Raw genomic sequence first — 22,629 nt, 5'->3', positions numbered from 1 at the left:
GCTGTGGGTTCCTCAAAGACTAACACCCACCCCTGCAGTTTCCTGCCTTTGCTGAAACATTCAGACAATGTCTACTCAACACTGACCCTGTAGAACACCCTGTAAACTGCATAGGATGGGACATCATTGCTCCTGGCCATACCCTTATCCCTGTCACATGCCAGACATCAGCAGAGCCCTGGGAGTTTCTTGCTAAGGACATAAGTAAGTAAATGAAGCCTTTGAGACATGAAAGTGTGTATGGGGTGGGGGTGGGAGGCACAAAGGTCTTTTTGCCCACAGATCACTAGGGAAACCAGGAATGCTCCTCAATGGAGAAGATAAAATACCTGTGTTCCCCACCCAGAAAGCTGGCAGTGGATATTGCTAGTGACCTGTGACCTCTTTGTTACCTGTGGCAGCAGACTTCACCCACCTTTTGCTATAGAGGTGGACCTTACCCAAACCCACCAGAACGTTTATCCCAGATTCTCCCTCCCTAGCTCCCAGTTAATAGAACTCATCCTTAATCGGGATGTCACAAGTACTTTATGGCCTGCTGAGCTCTACGCTAGCTCTGTCAGAGGCCACACTAGATTCTAGGCCAATTGGCTATAGAACCCACCCTCTTGGTCACATGTACTTTGCAAAGGGGTTTCTAAGTAGTCCCACCTTAAGCTTTATTGTGCAACTGGATTTGGGATGATTGTTGCCTAGAAACCTGGAATGGGAATGATTGTTGCCTGGAAACTTTTCCCCAAATTGTACTGTGTTTAAATATGCTGACAATGAACTCCAACTTGGATCTGATCCAGGTTGATGGAGTCCATCTGAACTGAGTTTTCATTCTCACCTCTTCATGGATCGCTGCCCACATTGACACCTGCAGCATCCCCCCTTATGAAAGGAATTGTAGCGAGATACTGAGATGCCATCCCTGGCCTCAGAAGGATTAGCAGTGACATGGAAGAGCACTTGGTATATTGGTCTATACTTTTATCTACCTATCTATCCATTTATCCATCCATCCATCCATTCATCAATCCATCCATCCATCCATCCATCCATCCATCCATCCATCCATCCATCCATCCATCTGTTACCCATCCACCTATCCACCCATTCTCGAGAGCCTTAAGCATACTAAATGGATATTCTCCCACTGAACTACATCCTCCTCTCTATTGTCATTAAGGAGCTGAGTCCACCAGAGAGTTTTTTATATAATTTAAAGGAACACACACACACACACACACACACACACACACACACACACACACACACACACACACAAGTGGCAGATGAATAGGCATTTGCAAAATAAGGGATAAGGGAGGGTATTTTAGATAAAATTACTGAAAATGTAAAAACCTAGAGGCAGGAAAGGGCCCAGCTTGCTTAAGAAACGTGGCCTACCCTACTGAAAATAGACAGTCCCCATCACATCCCTCTCTCTGACTTAAGAGCCCTTAAGCTGGGTATGGAAGTCCCTGAGTACATACTGTGGTGATATAGTGTGTATCAAATAAAGCTTGCCTGAGGATTAGAGGTCAGAGCCAGACACTAGATTAAACATCAAGGCCAGGCAGCGGTGGCACACACCTTTAATCCTAGCACTCGGGAGGCAGAGATCTTTCTGGATCTCTGTGAGTTCAAAACCACCCTGGACTACATGAGATTGATTCAGTCTAGGAGAGAAACAGAGCCAGGCAGTGGTGACATACATCTTTAATCCCAGTACTTGGGAGTCTCATGCCTTTGCTATCAGTATTGGGGAAGCACACACACCTTTAATTCCAGTACTAGGAAGGTAGAGAAAGGCATATAAGGCATGAGGAGACAGGAAATAGAGCTCCTTTTTGGCTGAGGACTCAGAGGCTTTCAGTCAGAGGATTCGTAGAGATAAGATCTCACCTTCCATTTGGCCTGAGGAGTGGTGAGAAGTTTCTCTAGTGACTTGTTCCTTTGTCTCTCTAATCTTTCAGCATTTACCCTAATATCTAGCTCAGGGTATTTATGATAAGACCAAATAGGATTCGTGCAACAACATACTTGGTATTTTCAACAATAACAAGGGTAAGAGCCAAATGGAGAGCCTATATTTAAGTGCTGGGTAAGAAGGAGGAGAAGCTGTCTGGGACGGGTCTGCTCATGGGTCAGGTGGAGTCAGGATCTTGGGCTTTTTCTGCTGAGGCCATAGGACCCCCCCCCCATCCCCTCCTGCCATGGGCTGGTTTGTTTAGTCTACACAGTTTATTTTAAGGCAAGGCAACAAGAGAAGGATTGGATTCAGGATCAAGAATATTTGTTTAATGCCTATTTTCTTGGGGCCCCTCTTTCATGCCCAATGCTAAGTATATGCCTACCAAAGGCATGTGTGCCATCGCCTCTGGGTTTGCTGGAGACCGAGTGAATATGTGTTTATCAACTGGGTTTTATGTCTTTGGCTTCTAGAAGCCATTCACGTACAGGAAGTGATGTTCTTGAACCCCTTTCTATTCTTTATCAAATGAACTTGTGGTCCTAACATTGTAGATAACAGGGTCTCTCCCTAGAGGCCGAAGTCTAGCTGCAGTGATGTGGAGGCCCACAAAGGTTTCCTAATGAGATCTGAGCTTGCCTTTACCCAGCAGGGCTGCATTAGAGGATGGCTTGACCATGTGCATAGTTACCAGGTGATTGGAAGGGTTTGCACTTGGCTGTGCTGGGGGGAGGTCTTTGGCTCCACCCCTTGGCATTCCTATAAATAGCCCTTTAGAAGAGACAGAAGGGGCCAGTGGATAATGATCCAGGCCCTCCCGAGGCTATCCTGTATTTCTATCTGTCTCTCTCCCCTCTACATTTCTATCTAAATCTCTTATTCCTCTCTCCTCAAGAGTTTCCTGAGGAAAAAGTGGGAGCTGGTGTCCCACACAGTGATGAAACCTTGTCCCTGTTCTATGACAAAACTTTTCCTAAGAAGACACTACACATGCCTACTCACCCCAGAAAGGCAACCCATGACAGACCAGATACCACCAAAGTCCAACTTGGTGGATCAGAGAGATTAATTGGGGTTACTTACAGGAGTGTGGGCAAAGGGTTACTTACAGGAGCAGAAATGACAGTGACCTCACCAAAGCCCATCCCAGCAAGGATGACAGCTCCCAAAGCTGGGAACCCAGAGTGCACTGAACAGCCTGCAGGCAGCTGAACAGGTTGGAGAATATGCTCTCCAGGTGCCTCAGTTGGTCTAAACCTCTTCCAGTCAGTTTGGCTGGTTTCTGCCTCTTCTAGGCAGCTGGTGTGGGCTTAGGGTCTTCTTTGCAGCTTGGTTTATCTGGGAGTCGTCTTAGAAGCTCACATCTCTGCTTATCTGAGGGGAACTCTCAGCTTTTATTGCTTTCTTTGACAGGGAGGGACCTAGTGAATCTTGTCAGCTTCAGGGACTTCCTGAAGTTATTTGGAGCTGTTTACCTTCCTGCTTAAGGAGCTTCCTGGAAGGATGGAATGTTTCAATGTCAGAGGAAACTGGCACGTAACAGTCCCCAGAAAGAGGACTAATCCCACATGAAGGTATAGAGAAAAGACTCAGGATGCCTATAGAGAAACCAGTCCTGCCTATACCACAACTGTAGATTTCCAGTCTCAGAGCTAGGAGGATAAAGATTTTGGTTTTTGGTACCAAGTCTGGGGGACTTGGCTATGGAAACCATAGGAAATTAATACAGTGAGCTGACAAAGCATTCGAGTCTCAGCATCAAATAGCAGTAATAGTGTCACTATTTACTAAGCAGATTCTGCGAGTCAGGCATTGTGTAAATGCATCCCCCTCCATATTATCTCATTTAGTATCCATGAAACCCCCATGAGATGTGATGTTTGTTCCAATCTACTGTGAGTATGCTGTGGCTCAGAGAGCCCAAGGCTACCTCACTACTAACTGGTGGCATCGGACCTGGAATTGAGATCTGACCAGGGCCATTGTATCCTGTTATGAAGAAAATGGCGCATCTTCCTTAGAACCCTGGCAGCCCCTGTGTCAGAGAGCAGGGACTACTGAGCAGGGATCTGGTTGCTGTTCAGTCCCACTTGCCTCCTTGGGCAAGCCTCCACCTTACCATGACCTCCTCTGTAGCCTAAGAACTTGATCATTATATTGGACCAGCTGGGGGTTGAGGTAGCCGGGGTGGTGTGGAGAGGAAGGAGTATGTGGGCACATAGGGATTGTGAGTGCTGGGGTACAGACCCTACCTACACACAGTTGAGACATGGGGGCTCCTAATGGTTTTCAGGGGAACCATATGGTCTTCCTTCAGCCCTGTTCTGCTCACTGGCCCCAGCACACTCCAACACCTCCATTTTGTCAGTCACCAAGAAATCTAGTTTGTAGACCACACACCAGGATGACTCTACTGTCCTTTTTATTTCCATCCTTTTCACCCCTACCACTACTACCAAACCAAAGAGCCTAAGAAATGCCTTTCTGGCTATTTTATTTGAGTCCCAATTTGCATCTATGCCTTTCTTCACAATTAAAGCTCCATTTCGCTATAAAATTTGCAGCTTTCATGATGGAGGAAAGGGACCTTTGACACCGTAAATATTTAATCACCATTGAGATGTCCAAGAAATGAGGAAATGGATGTTGCAGATTGGCTGGCTCTGAGAAGCAAAGTATGGAAGCCTTGGGGTCAGGGAGTACCTTCTAAAATATGCCGTCTTTACAACTTAAGGTGGCTCACATTCCTACCACCTAAGAATGGTTGGAGCTATGAGGGAAGCAAGAGTATCCAATTTATCTCTTTAAATATTAGTTGGTGCGGGCTAAGACAAGGTCTGGAGGTGAAGAAGTATGGAGATCTCTTCCTGATTCTGTTTTGGTGACAATGAATAGACATGAAATTTCCGGCCTATATTGAGGCGACTGCTGGAGTTCAGACTTGGGGGAATGTCTGAAGAGGAAAAAAGCTGTCTGTTCAGTTTTGTGTCTTATTTGAAAATACACTTCAAACATTCAGCAGTGTTTCAGAGATCATAACCGCCCTGTGCCCCCACCACCTCCTGAGTCCTTGGCCCCCAGTAGTCCCGGTTTACTTTTAAGGCACTTTTAGTTTTATGTTTTAACTGGAAAAAAATAATAATCTTGCCCAGTAGGGCTTCCATTTGTTTCTATCAATGGGCTGAATTTAGTTTAGGAGAGTCTGTGCAAAGGGAATGACATGTACCTTTTCCTCCCCCCACCCCCCTCGCCAGATCTGGAGGCACCAGTCATTTGGAAATAAAGGAAATGCACTTTGCCTAGTCTCTCATGCTGGCTGCAACAGACAAACCAAATGTCCCTGCTGAAGTGCCATCCCAGATCTCTTCTGGGTCCTTCTTTGAAGCAGGTTGAATTTTTAGTTATATTCTGGCAGGAAGCAAATGACCTGAACAGAAGCATAAAAAAGGGGGGGGGGAGGGTGATGGCTGAGGTATGAGCAGGGAGGGGGGACATGCTAAGGCTAGCGCCGGCAGGAGGCACCACATGCCACAGGTATTAAGAGCAGAGTGTGGGGTACTGAGTAAGTCAGTGCTGGCGCTGTCTGCAAAGCTCATGCTGCTTATTCCCTGGCTGTTGCCCTCCTAGAAAATGGTACTATGGCCATTGCCAGAGAGAGGCCACCCCCTGGAACCGGTGGCCTTGCAGAGGACATGGTTACAACTAGCACAGATTGGCAGGGAGGGAGCTGGAGGACCAAGTATCTCGGTTTCATCCTAGCTCTCCACTCCTGGATAGCTCCCACCCACGGGGCCTCCCATTGGCGGAATCCAATTAAAGCCAAAAGGCAAAGTCTACGTCCACACACGCAGACTTCTGGTACCGAGCAGGATGGGAAAAGCGAGGATGATGGGGAGAATTGAAGCCTGGGCAGGAAAGATGGGCAAGAAGAAGTGAGTAGGAAGGACGAGAGAAGGGGAGGAATAGATGGGGCTCCAGGGAGGTACCCCGACCTGCAAACTCACAGTGCTCTGTACAGTAAACAGGCACCAGGTTTGGTGGTGATGGTTTGACAGTCACATCTCAGTAAATGATTTGGAAAAAGAGACCAAGGATCCAGGCATGGTGGCATGTGCCTCTAATCCTAACACTAGAGAGGTTAAGGCAGAGGGATTTCTAGTTCAAGGCTAGCGTAGGCTACACAGCAAGATGCCATCTTGGAAAAACAAGAAGCCGGGCCACTAAAAGATGGGTATTCGTGCAGAAGACTAAGGTTTGGTTCCCAGAACCTACACAGTGGCTCACAACGGTCTGTTACTCCAGTTCCAAGGGATTCAGTGTCCTTTTCTGGCTTCTGCAGGCACTGGCTACAGACACCTATATACACACAGATAAACGCTTATAAAATACAACAAAAATCTCTTTTTGAGAAGGACTGGGAGATGTCTCAGCCTGGGAAGTGCTTCCTGTACAAGTCTGAGGACCTGAGGTTTGGATCCCCAGGACCCATGTAAATACCGGATGTGATGGTATAGGTCAAGTAGCCCCTGGACAAGTGGGATGGGAACACGTGGATTCCTGGGGCTCACTGGTCAGCCTGGATCAGTGAGCTCCAGGTTCTGTGAGCAACCATGTCTCAAAAGATAAGGTAGGGCCGGGCGGTGGTGGCGCACGCCTTTAATCCCAGCACTCAGGAGGCAGAGCCAGGCGGATCTCTGTGAGTTCGAGGCCAGCCTGGGCTACCAAGTGAGTCCCAGGAAAGGCGCAAAGCTACACAGAGAAACCCTGTCTCGAAAAACCAAAAAAAAAAAAAAAAAGATAAGGTAGACAGCAACCGAGGAAGACACCAATGTCGACCTCTGACCTTCATATGCATGCACACACATGTGTACATTCACACCCCCCTTCACCCCCCACTCTCCCCCACACACACACACACACTAAAAAGGTGAAATTGACTAAAAGGGGTAAGAAAAGTGTTCAGTCTTTACATTTGGGATTCTGCGCACGAGGCCGTTGGTGCCGGGGATGCTGGTGGAACCACCTTGTCCTCAGTACCTTCCCAGTGTGAATGAGGTGCTTCCCCTCTCTTCCCCAAGACCACAGGCCCAGCCACCGGACAGACACTGCCCATCCCCAAGACCACAGGCCCAGCCACCCGACAGCCACTGCCCATCCCCAAGACCACACACACGCCCAGCCACCCGACAGCCACTGCGCATGCTCAGAACTCATTCCAATCGCTTCCTCCCAGGCTTGGTAGCAATCTTTTCTAGGGAGGACAAGGGCAGGGGAATAAGCGGCATGGGCTTTGCAGACAGCGCCAGCCTGCTCACCACGAAGTCCGGCAACTTCATTGTCAGCCGTGAGCATCTCCCCCACCGGAATCTCGAGGAAGCGGAAGTACAAGTGACTGTGGAGTTATCTGCCTGTTAATCTTATCGTCTGCCATTCATTTTAAGAGTTGGAGTTATTATTAATATGAAGGCCTGCTTTACGGCAGCTCTTCTCTTTGAGTTTGTGCCAGGCTGCCGGTTATCAAGGGACTCGGGGCCCAGGATTATGCTAACAGTGAGTCTCTGAGATGTGATGGCTAAGCAGAGACAGGAAAGGACTCTCTCTCTCTCTCTCTCTCTCTCTCTCTCTCCTCTCTCTCTCTCTCTCTCTCTCTCTCCTCTCTCTCTCTCTCTCTCTCTCTCTCTTCCCTCCCTCCCTCCCTCCCTCTCTCTCTCTTTCTCTCTTCCTGAGACAGGGTTTCTCTTTGTAACAGCTCTGGCTGTCCTGGAACTCACTCTGTACACCAGGTTGGCCTTGAACTCAGAGATCCACCTGCCTCTGCCCCCTGAGTGCTGGAATTAAAGGTGTGTGCCCCCCACTTCCCAGCAAAGGGTCTTTTTTTTGTTTTGTTTTGTTTTGTTTTTTTTGAAGAGAGATCAGTATTTTGTATCTACTCCTGATAACCTTTTGGTGCTTCGTTTCAGAGGAACTATAAGAAAAAATACAAGCAAGGATAGCCACAAATTTCAAAATAATCTAAAAAGAGGTTAATTTTAAGAGACAGCCCAAGTCGCAGAAGTGTCCCAAACCTGAAGATGCAATTAGTTGATGAGTTTGCCTACTTCCTGCAGATCTAGGAAACACCATGGTAACTGATAACTTCACTGTATTTTGCTGTCAATCAGGGATGGCCTTAGACTCTTCACCACGGATAGGTACGGTGGATGTTAGAAGAAATGTCATGATGCTGAGTATGTGACCTGGTTAGCTTCCTATGCCTGTGATAAATACCACGACCAAAAGCAACTTGGGGGAGGAAATGGCTTATTTCATCATACAGCTTATGGTCCAGCATGAAGAGAAGTCACGTCAGGAACTGAGGCAGAGACCAGAGAGGAGATTCGAGTATTGGATGGCTTCCCATGGCGTGCTCATACAATGCAGGTCCCCTTGCCCAGGGGTGGCACCACCCACAGTGGGCTGGGCCTTTCTACGTCAATCATTAATCAAGAAAATGCCCTACAGATGTGCCTATAAATCTGATGGAGGCAATTCTTGATTGAAATTTCATCTTCCCAGGTGACTCTAGTTTGTGTCAAGTTGACAGAAACTTAACCAGCATCGCATGTTGCTTCAGTAATGAAATACTGAGTGCCAGGCTGATGCCTTGGACCTCACAGTCTTGGAGTAAGATTTGGTATTTTCCATTCTTTCCATAGGCCCTTATAGTAGCGAAGGCCCTTATATTATGTAGCTTAAGGAAAGTCAGTGTTGGGACTCTAAGAATAGTGGTTTTGAATGTCCCACTCTGTTCATTCATCTGTAATTGTTACCCTTCTGGGAAGTGACATGTAACTCTGCTAAGCCATGACAGAGAGGAAGAGGACAGCTGGAATGTTGGGGGTGAGGTCACATTGCATCACCCCACACAGCCTTCCCACAAGAACCACGGGCTGAGCACTGTCACCAAGCATGGAAGGGTCTCCATCCATCCAAGGCTGGGTTGAGTGACACACAGGACCAGGCCCTGGACAGCCTCAGTCACATTTTGAGAACTTGTTTGAAGGTTCTAGCATGTGAGCAAGCTACCCTTGACCAGTGGTCTTCCTTCATTAGGGAAGGTAGAAGGATGAAAACAGAGTGCTGGGGTAGGAAGGGAACACCCACCTGGCCAGCCGGATCAGTCAACTCTGGCAATCAATGAGGTGGCAGGTGGCACAACCAGCTTTTTTTTTTTTTTTTTGGTTTTTTGAGACAGGGTTTCCCTGTGTAGCTTTGCACCTTTCCTGGAGCTCACTCTGTAGCCCAGGCTGGCCTCGAACTCACAGAGATCCGCCTGGCTCTGCCTCCCGAGTGCAGCCTCAGCCACATCTTACTGCACTGTAGTTGACTGACATTTCACAGTGGTTGAACTTTGTTCAACCCATTGCCCGGCATCAACTCCAACTACAAAGCAACACTTCCTCTACTGTACTTTAACTATCTGATCAGCAGCAGGCCAGGGAGGAAGCGAGCTCGTTTCATTTTCCTGTCAGTCACTGAAAGGGGTCAGGAACTCTGATCACGTCTTCATCGTGAGGACCACAGATACGAACGCCAGAGTTGTGGAGAAAAAGTGGCCTGTCTGAAATCCAAGGAGGCCAACACAGAAGTGTTTTGTATGGCATCGCTCAGATTCTATCCAGGGTGTGTTGTAGCTACATAGACAGGGTGGGTAAAGAAATGGTTGACCACCAGAACTAACTTTCTCAGTTACTTCTAGCTCCCATCAACCCAGCCAGCCCTCTAAACCATAGTCAGATTTAAAAAAAAATAAAAAAAGGAAAAGAGAACAGTGTGACTGTGAATGATACCCATCTTGTGACTGTGACCAATTGCCTACTGAACGGTTCTTAATGTCTCAAGTCTCAGCAGGAAACCACAGAACCTATAAAGCTCTGTCCAGCAAAAATGAGTCTGGTTGTAGATGGCTTGGTTAACCCAGATTGCCTTCAGTGCCTGAGGGAGTGGGTATTTTCTCATTATGAAGACTTTTGCAGCTAGCAAAGGCTGTGCATACAACTGCTCAGAACCCATCTGAACTGCCCGTTTCCGTGGTAGCAGGTCTGTCTGGAGGATGGATCTGTACCACCTTCTTTTGTTTGGTTTTTAGCCATTTGTGTTACAAGAAGTTCCGACATGTGCCATAAGGGACATCCAACAAGATGGGCTCGGCCTGTTGGAGCGGGAAGCTTTGTCCCGAATGGGCTGCATACCCTTGGGCCAGATGGGTGTGTCTAAGAGGAAACCATCAAAGAGATAGAGACCCTGTGCCTAAATATTTATTTAGGTTGTCCTTATTTCTCACACTTTTCAAATGTGAACGTGTGTCCTGAAGGTGGAGCTTTAGTACAGGAGAAAATTGGGAAGGGGTAAAGGCATTTGCTCAAAATGGGGCAGGATCAGCAAAGAATGTGGTTTCCAGGTTTCCTGACGGCCTATATTTTTTTTTCTTGCCAAAAAGTTAGCGTGGATTCTGGTTTCTTCCACTATAGGAGCCCGCATACAAGTGAACAGGAGGAAAAGGGAGCCTGCACGCAGGAGCAGGGCTTATGGTCTCGGCAAAATAAGGCGACCCGGGAACCATGAGAGCTATTTCTACTGCTTGCTGGTGATTTTTGTAAGATGTTGTTTCCGTTTCAAAACGCAGCATCAAAGAATTGAGCAGTGATCAAAATGCCACACCATGGAGTATGCCTAATCCAAATAGCTTCTGAGATGGTCTGCAACTGATTGTATGCAGCAGCAACTCCATGGGGTTTAGGGAAATGACTTGGTTACCAGTGAAGTAAAACTATCTCCAAAATGGAATTGAATGCCGCTCCTCAGCACACATCACCGCCGCCACCACAGTCCATTTGGGAAGCTGCTAGAACCGCCATGTTGCTCATTCACAGCAAAACTGTAGGGGGAGACTGATGCATAAAGGCCCTACTATGTTGTTGGAGCGGCGGCGGCGGCGGGGGTGGGGGTGGGGGTCAGTGTGCTTTGGGAGAGGTTTTTTTTTTTTTATTTCAGCAATGCAAAAATTCTTTAGAATATTCCAGGTGGTGGGAAATGAGGGGAAGATGGCATTTTTTTTTTTTTGGTAGCAGTTAAAAAACCATCTGATTGGCCTTGCTTAACAGGTTCATATTAACGTCAACTTAGACCCATACATCCCCTCTTTTTTTCCTCTTTCCTCTACTTTCTGTCACTGTAGAAGGGGTGACTTCCATCTAAGAGCATTGGCACTTCCCATTGCCAGGCAAAAACAATGACAGTGGGTCCCCAACAAGGAGCTTGCATATGGAAAGATGACCACTGACCCCAGCTTTTAAAAGCTACCGCTGAAGGGATGGTGTGTGTGTGTGTGTGTGTGTGTGTGTGTGTGTGTGTGTGTGTGTGTGTGTGTGTTTGAGCCAAGGCCTGGCTCAAACTCTGCCACTGAGTTCCATCCACCCAGAACACAGCTTCTGTAGCTGTACATCTAGGTTAGGTTCTCAAGCTCCTCGTCCACTTCCTTTCTCCTCCTTCCTGCCTTTCCAAGCTTCTCTCTCAACACTGGGGAGAGCCCGAAGCAGTGCTGTGGAAGTGTAAAACATGCAGCAGGTGCCCGGTTCTGCAGATTTGGCCTCTGAGGAAGCTCACCCAGCCACCCCACTCACTCCAAAAAACAACAAAACAAACACCAGATCTCATCCAGAGCTGGGTTGACTTAGAGGTAAGGAGGAAAGAAAACACAATTGTAGTCCATGCTGTGGAAAAGCTGGGAAGCAATTAGATCACTTCTCAAGGACCTGGCAGGTCCTTCAGCCCCCCTCTCCATTTGCCACAGGGTTGGAGGCAGCAGGGCTTGCCTCTGGGGAGCCCTCTTTGAGAAAACGTGAGTCTGTCCGCTGCCCAGAGCACAGTGACTTTCTGTTCCGGAAATTCTTGGTGGCTTGGAGAGGGGGGACAACCCAGCCGACAGTTGCTCCCGGGGTGAAGTTGTCGAGATCTCAGGCTCTAAAGAGAAGAAGTGGGACATGGCGGCAGCGGGAGAGCCTCTGGAAACGTGAGAGTACAGGGCTCTGAGATGGGAGCAATGGCTGAGCACTGTAGTTCTGCCTCAAAGAATGGTCTCTGGGGAGTGTGTGAGTGGCCACAGGTGGCACTGGACTAGAGAGACGCCTCTGAGAGGCTCTGGAGTGAGGGGTGGATTCGAATCTCCGCTGTGCTATTTGCCAACAGTAATGCCCTGGTGGGTTCCACAGCCTCTCCAAAGACCATTCTCAAAAGCTGAGTAAGGATGGTAACAGTCACTAATTAATACTATTATTGTTTTGAGTATTAAGTGACTAGACAATCGACATGGTGCATTTAGAACTACGCCCAGAGCGTAGCAAATGCTCAATAAACGTTAGCTGTTATCATTAGGGTTAGATAGTGAGCAGAACTTTCTAAGTGCTAGGTCTGAGAGCCTGGGACTCCGTTGCCAAGGGAGACTAGGGAGCCTTTTCAAATATGAGAGCTCTGGCCTGAGGGATTGTCCACAACGAGGCCTGTGGCGCCTTTCTCCCACCTCACTCTGACCCGGGGGAAACCCACCCCCTGTCACAGGGGCGCCTTGGTCCCCCCCCCCCCCCCCCCCCGCAACCCTCTGCCGCCTTCCCTTGGCCGCAGCTCCCCGGAGCATCTCTGGGGCCTCCCTCCCGCCGCTCCACACCTGTCAGCCGCCCTCGCAGCCTCCCTGGGGCTCGAGCCCTGGGCCTCTGCTGCAACCCCTTCGACCCTGGGTCCCGGCTCCGCGCGCCTCCCGTTTGCCCGCGGCTGCTCCCGTAAACAAAACCCGGGCGTTGGAGCAGCCCCGCGGGCTGGCGAGCGCGGGAGCCGGCTCGGTGCGCGGTGACCGCGCCGGGGGGGGGGGGGGGGGGGGGGACCCGGGGCGAGCTAGGGGCGATGGTGGCAGCCGCGGCGGCCGCGGCAGGCGGCTCAGCTTTGTTATGAATAGATGAAAGAGGCCACCTACACAGTAACCCAAATTACGAGACCTCCCTCCTCCCGATCTCACCGAATCAAGAGGGGAGGGGAGATGGGCGTGGAGGGAGGGCGGGCGAGAGGCGGAGGGCGGAGGAGGAAGAGGATGAGGAAGGGGCCAGTTGCATCCCACTTTCACAATGGGAAAGTGAAACGCACAAGCGCACCCAACCTCTCCAGCCCTCCCCGCCCGCCTCGCTCCCCTCCGCCCGTCCCCTCCCTTCCCCTCCGCGCCTCCCCGCGAGCGCCCGCGCCGCACAGAGGAACTCTCTCCGGCGAAGGCGGGCGAGGAGGAAGCGGCTCCGGAGCGCGCAGGGCTTGCCGCCGCCGCGGCACAGGCTGCCGGAGCGAGCCCGCCCGCCGCGCGCCGTCCTCCCTGCACTCCTTCCCGGCCGAGCCGCGGGGATGGGGCGGCCGCGGGAGCCCGAGCGCGCGCAGGAGCCGCCGCCGCCGCCGCCGCCGCCCGCGTCTCCGTCGCCGCGCGCCTGAGCCGCCTGAGCCCGCCGCGCGCCCTGCCCGGGGGCGGCCCCCCTTAGCCCCATGGAGGTCTCCCGGAGGAAGGCGCCGCCGCGCCCCCCGTGCCCCGCCGCACCGCTGCCCCTGATCGCCTATCTGTTGGCGCTGGCGGCGCCCGCCCGGGGCGCGGACGAGCCGGTGTGGCGCTCCGAGCAAGCCATCGGAGCCATCGCGGCGAGCCGGGCGGACGGCGTGTTCGTGGCGAGCGGCAGCTGCCTGGACCAGCTGGACTACAGCCTGAAGCACAGGCTCTCGCGCCTGTACCGGGACCAAGCGGGCAACTGCACGGAGCCCGTCTCGTTGGCGCCCCCCGCGCGGCCCCGGCCCGGCAGCAGCTTCAGCAAGCTGCTGCTGCCCTACCGCGAGGGGGCGACCGGCCTCGAGGGGCTGCTGCTCACCGGCTGGACCTTCGACCGGGGCGCCTGCGAGGTGCGGCCCCTGGGCAACCTGAGCCGCAGCTCCCTGCGCAATGCTACCGAGGTGGTGTCGTGTCACCCGCAGGGCTCGACGGCCGGCGTGGTGTACCGCGCAGGCGGCACTGATCGCTGGTACCTGGCCGTGGCCGCCACCTACGTGCTGCCGGAGCCGGAGACCGCGAACCGCTGCAACCCCGCGGCATCCGATCGCGACACCGCCATCGCGCTCAAGAACACGGAGGAGCGCAGTCTGGCCACGCAGGAGCTGGGCCGCCTGAAACTGCGCGGTGGTGCCGGCAGCCTGCACTTCGTGGATGCCTTTCTCTGGAACGGCAGCGTCTACTTCCCCTACTATCCCTACAACTACACCAGCGGAGCCGCCACCGGCTGGCCCAGCATGGCGCGCATCGCGCAGAGCACCGAGGTGCTGTTCCAGGGCCAGGCGGCCCTCGACTGCAGCCACGGCCACCCCGACGGCCGCCGCCTGCTGCTTTCCTCCAGCCTGGTGGAGGCCGTGGACGTCTGGGCCGGCGTGTTTAGCGCGGCCACCGGAGAGGGCCAGGAGAGGCGCTCCCCCGCCACCACGGCTCTCTGCCTCTTCAGGATGAGTGAGATCCAGGCGCGCGCCCGGAGCTGCAGCTGGGACTTTCAGGCGACCGAGCACAACTGCGTAAGTCCTGTCCCTGGGGCCCCCGGAGGAGACTTGGGTGACATTTACCAAGTGTCAGGTTCACATCGCCAGCAACGGTCCAAGACTGCAGGCTACTCTAAAGTGCAGGCTGAGATCCCCAAAGGGAAAGAGTAAAAAAAAAAAAAGGGCGGCAGGGTAAGGGGGAGAATTGGAGGGAGGTTCAAAACTCTAGTGACTGCCTCGCATTCCTTTTAGTCCAAATGCGGGCGCTTGTTTGGGACTGAGCCTCCCCACGCCACCCTCTGTCCCTAACAGCTTCTCCAGACCGGAGTCTCAGTAGGCATGTAGACTTGACCCTTTGGGCCAACAGTTACTGATGCCCTCACAGAAAAACCATCGAATCTAAAGGACTCGCTGCCACACCCCGGCCTTTGTGCCCCCCGCTCCCCTAATCTCTGGCTGCAACCCAGATGTGATGTGGTCGGTAGAGTTGTGGCCTGCTCCACACTGGTAAATAATGCTACCGTGCAAAAGCCACTCGCAGACCGGCCCAGCCTGACCCAGTGCGAGGGGGCGGGGCTGTGGCTGGCCGAGGGTGGCTGTGGTCTCAACCTGGCGGGAGAGAACCCGAGGAGGAGGCGGGAGGCAGCTTGTGGATGGATACAAAGCCTCGCCCTGAAGAGAAGAGCCTGGGGGAGGTGGAAAGTGTTGGGGTGCTCCAGGCAGTTTCTGGGCTGCAGATTCCCCAGACTGGATTGCGGGGCTCACTGGCACCACCCTTGGGTTGTGCCTTGAACCAGGCAAAAGACACGGGTTTCCCTAGAGCCTACAGGGCAGCCACAGCTTGAAATCTTGAGATTGACAGTTCTTTGACTGGAAGATAAAGCGACAGTTCAAGAGGGTCTAGTGGATGCGGATTATGGAGGCTTTGTACACTTGTGCAGAAGCCCTTGCCCTTCCAAGGCTGCTGGCAAGTAACTCTGCATATGGCTCCTGAGAGGGAAGCCTGCCGAGAGCCTCCTTAATCACTGGACAGAATTCAAGGGGCAGAAATTGAGGGCTACAGGTGTTGCCATTGTTTTGTTATAAAATATATCGGAAGAGGAAGGGAGAATGTCTTGGCGTGGAGAACTGTTGCGTGTACTTTATTGTGTACATTGGCTCGGGGGTACATTAACATGCGGGGAGAGAGAGACACTCCCCTCCAGCCCTTTCTCTGCAAAGCACACCTTACCAAATGTTAATCTCATTAATTCAAGGAGGAAAAAAAGCTTCCAGTCACTTGCTGCTTCTAGGCTGGGGCAAGCACATGCCATCTTTATTTCACGACTAGTATAATTTAGCAAATACATAAAGAGCACACATTGCCCCCAGATGGCTTAGCCTTTCTGTAAGCATAAAACTTACTATTTAATATCTGCTTTTATATATCTTCATAATCTAATAGCCAAAGTTTGGCAAACCACTGCCTTCCTTTTTTTTTCTGTTGGAAGACTTGAAATTAACCCCCCCAATTTTACTTTGTGTCAAGCTTCAGGCACAGTTTGTCTGTGGGGATTAATGGCAAGACAGCTCCGAGGCCCACAGCATGTAACCACCATGGAAGTCCAAGCTTTGCCATCTGACAGCTGTGTGGATGTGCCGAGCCAAAACAGTTCTCTTGATTGCCTCTACCTATTGGGTACTGGAGGACTCGGTTTCCTTCCAAACCCAGCGTGCATCCTGAATGCACTCAAAATCCAGTTCTGGGCTCAATCAGGTGTTCCTACTTGCACCGGGATGGGGAGGGGCAGGGTTAGTCTACAGCTGTTTATGGTCTTCATAGGAGCTCCTGGGAGAGAGCTGCCCCCTTGGAAATCAAGCAAGGGATAAACACATGCTGCCAAAAATCTGTAATGGGGAAAAAAAAAATAAATAATTAAAACGGGTCCCCGCACAGCATTTCTTGCTGCTGTTATTTATTGAGAGCTCCCAGGGCGCTCAGAGCTGTGTGTTCTGAAAGATGGGGTCTCTACCCTCTGAGCTTGTCATCCAAGTTAAATGATATACTCAGGTTCAAACAATAGCATGTCATGGCTGCACAGGTGGGAGCTGGGAGTTTAGCATTATTTTTTTCATTTAAGTAAATTCCTTGCTGCTGGTATGCATTAAAAAAGACTTAATGGAATAGCATTTTAAGAGCATTTCAATGAAAAAAAAGAAGGTGGTAGTTTTGATGAAAAAAAGCGACAATTTTCTAACCAATTAAATAGGCAGATAAGATACTTAATTCAACAAATAGTTGTTTGATGCCTGCTTGTGTGAGCAATGAGCTATGCTGGGTGCCACCGATTCTGCCAGCGAAGGGACAATAGCAGGTTGTAACCCCATTTAATGGGGTCATGGGATCAGCGTGGCCTCGGCTGTCACTCACGAGAAATGTTGTCATTCGACTGCATTTCATTTTCAGGTCTTGAATGTGTTTTTGAAAGGCATGCTGAATTACAGGTGCCTAAAACAGGAGTTGGACCTGAAGCACTCTGTAGAGGGAGCCCCAGCAGATTGCAACAGCTATTCCTTCCCAACAAACAGCACCCCCCCCCCATTTTTCTTTCATTTTTTTTTTTCATCAATGTGTCTAGATTTGCTCGCCTTCCCCGTCCCACTCTGTTCCCAGCTGGTACCTGTACTGCCCATCTTCCATCAACCTATGGTAATGACAGAACTGGCCAGGTGGTGTTTTCTCATCTCCTGGTTTCTCTTATCTCTTAACTGCTCATTCTCTTCCTCGGGTTTCTCCTGCTGAGGATTAATTTCTGAGATACTTGTGCAATGAGTGTGTACTCAGTGTCTTTTTTTTTCTTTTGCCTTGCCACCAAATTTCAGTGTACTTTCACAGAGGTAATCCATCACCTGCAGCCCCCCAAGTACACCCTGATGGCCAATCTCTGCAGACCCACTCTCTCAGGCCCCCGGTGTGCATTTGGGCAACACCTCCTGTCGTAGAGAGTTTTCTGTCAACTTGACACAAGTTCAAGTCATCTGAGAGGAGGGAACAGTCCATTGTGGGTGGGGATACTTGTTGCTGCTAGTCCTGGGTTCTATAAGACAGCAGGCTGAGCAAGCCAGTAGACAGCACTCCCCTATGGCCTCTGCATGATCTCCTGCCTCCAGGTTCCCGCCCTGACTTTCTTCAGTGAATGAAAGTGTAAGTAAATAGACCTTTTCCTCAGCAGCCTGCTTTGGGTCATGGTGTTTTATCACAGCAACAGAAATCCTAACTAATACAGCTCCCCAACAATGTTTCTGTGAACCTGTCAGTAAGTCTGATTGGTTGGTTCTGTGAAAGGCATCCCGTCGTCCAGATGAAGAAGCCATGATCAGTAACAAAATAAGTACCAAAGCCTTGCCGCTTAAACACAGTCTTCCCGGCATCCATTTCTGTTTTCTTTTTTGCCATCATGGCATTTCTGGAACTTCCCCCTCAAAGTCCCCTAATTAAAAAGGCAGCAAATAATTTTCACTGGGACAGCAGTTCTCAACCTGTGGGTCATGACCACTTTGGAAGTTGAACGGCCCTTTCACAGGGGTTGCATATCAGATACCCTGCATATCAGATATTTACATTAGAATTCATAACAGTAGCAAAATTACAGTTATGAAATAGAATGAAAATTATTTTATGGTTGGGGGTCACCACAACATGAGGAACTGTATTAAAGGGCCACAGCATTTGGAAGGTTGAGGACCACTGTTATAAGTGATCATATGAGTAGTAATACTACCTAACATGTCAATACTCACAGTGTGCTATATTTCACCACCACATGAGGAACTGTTTTAAAGGGTCGCAGCATTAGGAAGGTTGAGAACCACTGAGCCAAGCCATCTCCCTAGCCTAAGAATATGCCTATTATATTTTATGTACTGTTTCTATTATGTGGCTTTGAGAGTTGAAGATGCTCTCTGAAGTCAGTATTTGCCTCCAATCTTGGGTTGTGCTTTTAAACGTCACGTGGTTTGTTTTCTTCATTACGTTCCATAACTTACCTGTGTTTGGATTGATATAGCAGTGGATGTTTTTAATTATGTGCCTTCATTTATGAAGTTAATTTAACTCTTCCTCCGCCCCCAACTCCCACTACTTTTGGCAAACCAATGTGTGAAAAATGTTTGTGTTTGAGTCTGTGAAGGTGGATTCTTCTAGAGTTGTTTGGCTGCCATAGTTGGGTCTTGGTGTTGCCTGTGATTAAACACAACTGTTACCCCTCTGTAGAGGGTATTGTATTTTCTCATAGTTTGGCTCATACGACTGACCCTTCTAGTTCTTCTACCTATTGCAGGTGGATATGTCCCCCCTTCTTCTATACTCACGTAATCTTAAAGCCTGAAATAATTCAACTGTCGTGCAGATAACCACAAAATAATGGCATATTTTCCACCAGCAACAGTCAAGACACATGTTGCTACTGTGTGTAGAAGTGATATCCCAATTCCACTTGGCAGTGTGACCTGTTGACCTCAAAACACAGTCTTCCTGTGATGTTTATTGGCCTTCCAGTTTCTATTATGATTCTGCCTCTCCTTTTTTGTTATCTGTAGACTAGATGGTGAGTTTTACCTTCATACGCACATCCGACATGCAAGGGTGAATTCAAGAGGACGGATGTAATGACAGAATCCACTTAGAAAGAGGAAAAGGCAAACACAGCTACTATCCACTGAGCAGTTATCATGGCAGGGTTTGTGCAAGGCAATTTACATGCCTTATTTTCTGTTGATTCTCAGTCACCGCATGAGGCAAGGACTTCAGTTATTGTGATGATTATAGATGAGAAAATGGAAGCCCAGAGAGAGCTTTGGTTAGGTTCCTAGCTGGCAAAGAGCAAAAGACTTAGAACTTATGTGGTCTGGGTCTAGGACCTGTGTTTTTGACTATTGCTGTGGACAGTCAGTCCTCACAGACACTGGGTTCTGGTGTCCAGCCTATCCTGCATGGAGCAAGCAAGGCTGTTTGTAGAGATATGGCGGAGCAGAGAATCCTTGGCTGTGAACAGAGTTCCTGAGTTTACGTTTGTCACCACCTGAAGGTCTGTCTGATGCCAGGTGTGGTTTCTCAGCCATTACTTTCTTGTTAATATTGTTCTTGGCATGTGGGCATCTGTGCTGACCTGCCCTTGGGGTCCTGACAGGAGATCTCCTCAGCTGCAGCCACTAAGAGCGCCTGCTGTGCGCATTTGCTATGTTTCCTTATAAAAGGTAGGCCTTGCCCACCTCCCGTCTCTTTCTCTCTTCCTCTTCCTCAGCTCTTATCCCCTGGGACCTGTCTCTGCCCCTTCTCTCCCCTCCCCTCAATAAACCTCCCACGTGGGCTCTGTTGTATGGTTTGACTCCTTCCGGCCGTTTTTAAAATACGACGTCTTTGTTTCAAAAAGTTGTTTATAACCACCTTGTACCCTATCTTTGTTTCAAAAGGTTATGTGGCCACCTTATTATGACTATGGCCACCTTGTTTTGCCCATCTTACAACCATGTCCTTGTTTCAGGAGGGACTAACTTGTTATGCTTACGTTCTGCTCCTATGACCCCACCCATTTTGCCTGCCAAGCCCCCCAACCCCAATTTGGAAACGTCCTTCCCCTGATCTAGAAAAGCCTTTTCTTCCTCAAATCCAATGCTGACCTCTCGGAACCCCACATTAAGGGGAGGCAGCCTGTGTACATAAAAAAAAAAATTTAGAAAGAAAGAAGTGTCTATTGAATAAACAAGTGAAGGATCTTGGGAGATCATGTTGGAGATAAAGAAATGTATTCTGTACTTAATAGCAATACTTTCCTGGTTCTGGTCACCATATATTCCCATAAAGTTTGTCTAGTAACTGCTATATCAAGGAGCCCTTCTCTTCAAGTCCTGGGGTAGATGGCATTCTATTTACTCTTCTGGCTCTTCTCAAATATTCCTGCTCACATCAATAGCCAGGCTACTCGTGTTGCCTGTCTGGGAGGTAGCTTTGACCACAGACGCCTACATGATTGGTATTTATGTGGTTGATTTAACAACATTCAAATTCTAGAGGGAAGAGCTTCATGTTATAGGTCAGTAATTTTTTTTGTTGTTTTGGGGTTTTTTTTTTTTTTTTTTTTTTTTTTTCGAGACAGGGTTTCTCTGTGTAGTTTTGGTGCCTGTCCTGGAACTCACTCTGTAGACCAGGCTGGCCTCGAACTCTCAGAGATCCACCTGACTCTGCCTCCCAAGTGCTGGGATTAAAGGCGTGCGCCACCACTGTCCAGCCAGGTCAGTGATACTTAAAGTGTGGTGTGTGGACCACCTGTGCCAACATCACCTGGGAATTTGCTAAAAATGTAAATTCTTGGACCCAACATCAGACTTACTAAATCAGAGACTCTGGAGGTGGGTAGAGGGTGAGGCTGGTGTTGAGTAAGTTTCCTATAAGATTGAAAATGTTCCATCCTGCCAGGAAGGTTCTTAAGCAGGAATGTAAAGAACTCAAAATAGCTTCAGGAAGTTCCTGAAGCCGACCAGATTCACTAGGTCCTTCCCTGCCAGAGTCAGCAATAAAAGCTGAAACTCCCTCTCAGGCAAACAGAGCTGCCAGGAAGACTCTGAGATCAGACCAGCTGCCTGGAAGAAGCAGAGGCCAGAGCTTTCTGGAAGAGGTTTAGACCACAGTCACTTGGAAAGAACACTCTCCAGCCTGTTGAGCTGCCTGCAGGCTGTGCAGTGTGCTTAGGTTCCCAGTTCTGTGAGCTGTCACCCTTGCCGTGGTGGGCTTTGGTGATACAGCTATCTGTGATACATTCCTGCTCCTGTAAGTAACTCCAATAAAACCCCCTGTTTCACCAAGTTGAAGTCTGGTGGTGTCCGTACTTAGTTCTGTTGTGGGCTCCTATCTGACGTGAGGAGACTTGTATAGTGTCTCCCCAGAAAAAGTTTCGTCACACAGAACAACAGCTGGCAATGTGCAGGTTTGTTTGTTTGTAAAGTTTATTTATTTCATTGTATGTGTCTGGGTGTTTTGACTAGATATGTATCTGTTCTCCATATGCATGCAGTGGCCCTATAGACCAGAAGAGGGTGTCCGGTCCCCTGGGACTGGAGTCAACAGATAGTTGTTACCTGCCGTTTGGGTGCTGGAGGTCTAATGTGGCCCTTTAGAAGAGCACCGTGCTCTTAACTGCTAACCCATTTCTCTAGCCCGCAACCTGTGTTTTGTTTTGTTTTGAAACAGGCTTCAAAGTGATTTGAATCCATGCTTCAGTAAAAGAAAGTGAATTTCACTGTGTTCTAACTATGGTGCCCAGGATAGGGTTTTCCCGTTTTCTTTCTTTACATTTTACCAATACAATGCCATAAAAAAGTAACCACTTCATCCCGTTACTCCTTTTCTTTCCTATTTGCTCAAAGGCATCACCTAGACAGATTTTTAAAGCCTTAACATTTTGGGGGCTGTATTCCAAATCTCAAAAACCTGTAGTTCATAACTAGATTTTTCACATGGCGTGACAACAGTTTATTTGCATTTTATCCGAGGATGTGGGAGAATTTCTAGCATCTTCTGTACTGGAGCCAATTCCACACATCAGACATGCTCTCGAAGGGTTTTGTTCTGTGCGGTGCCAATCCTGAGACCTATCCTAGTTAGGTACAGTTGGCTGCAAAGCTGTACGTGCATAAGCTCAAGAAGGGAACTAGAGGTTTCACGGACAGGGACATTGGGAGTCACGTGATAGTCTTGGAATTAGAGCTGCAGAGATAATGCTTTATAAGGGTTACATGTTCAGGCCCCAGAGTCAGGTCAATGAATGAAAGCTGCCACTTAGCAGATGTGCAAACTTGGGCAAATGGTTTAGCCTCTCTGTGCCTTGCCCTTTCATTTGCATGTATGGATCCTGTGTGTGGCACAGGGTTCTTGTCTGAATTCATGCATTAATTTGGAGTGTAGGTAATGCTGTGCACATGTTGACTGTTACCACCACTGTGATCAGTAATGGAGACAGGATGATTCCCTGTGGTGTGGGGTTGCAGGTGGTTATGAATTGAAGGCAGCTTGAAGGAGCTTTCTCGGCATCAGGAAGTGATAATGCCCATTCTAA

The 22,629-nt window shown here is 49.4% G+C and overlaps 1 protein-coding gene across 1 annotated transcript in view; it reads left to right on the top strand.

Moving 5' to 3' along the window:
• The first annotated feature begins 13,446 nt into the window (after positions 1-13,446).
• The window catches only part of Plxnc1 (plexin C1), a 151,211-nt gene continuing 142,028 nt past the window's right edge, over positions 13,447-22,629 (top strand). Inside the window, exon 1 of the mRNA XM_052753167.1 lies at positions 13,447-14,575. Within this exon, the coding sequence (XP_052609127.1) occupies positions 13,514-14,575 (1,062 nt within the window). The 5' untranslated portion in view covers positions 13,447-13,513. The remainder of the gene's footprint in view (positions 14,576-22,629) is intronic.

Source organism: Peromyscus californicus, unplaced genomic scaffold (assembly GCF_007827085.1).
Source record: "Peromyscus californicus insignis strain IS unplaced genomic scaffold, ASM782708v3 Scaffold_24__1_contigs__length_46423439, whole genome shotgun sequence".
In the NCBI taxonomy this organism is placed as follows: domain Eukaryota; kingdom Metazoa; phylum Chordata; class Mammalia; order Rodentia; family Cricetidae; genus Peromyscus; species Peromyscus californicus.
The sequence above is the reverse complement of the archived record's forward strand: the minus strand, read 5'-3'. Positions and strand labels throughout refer to the sequence as shown.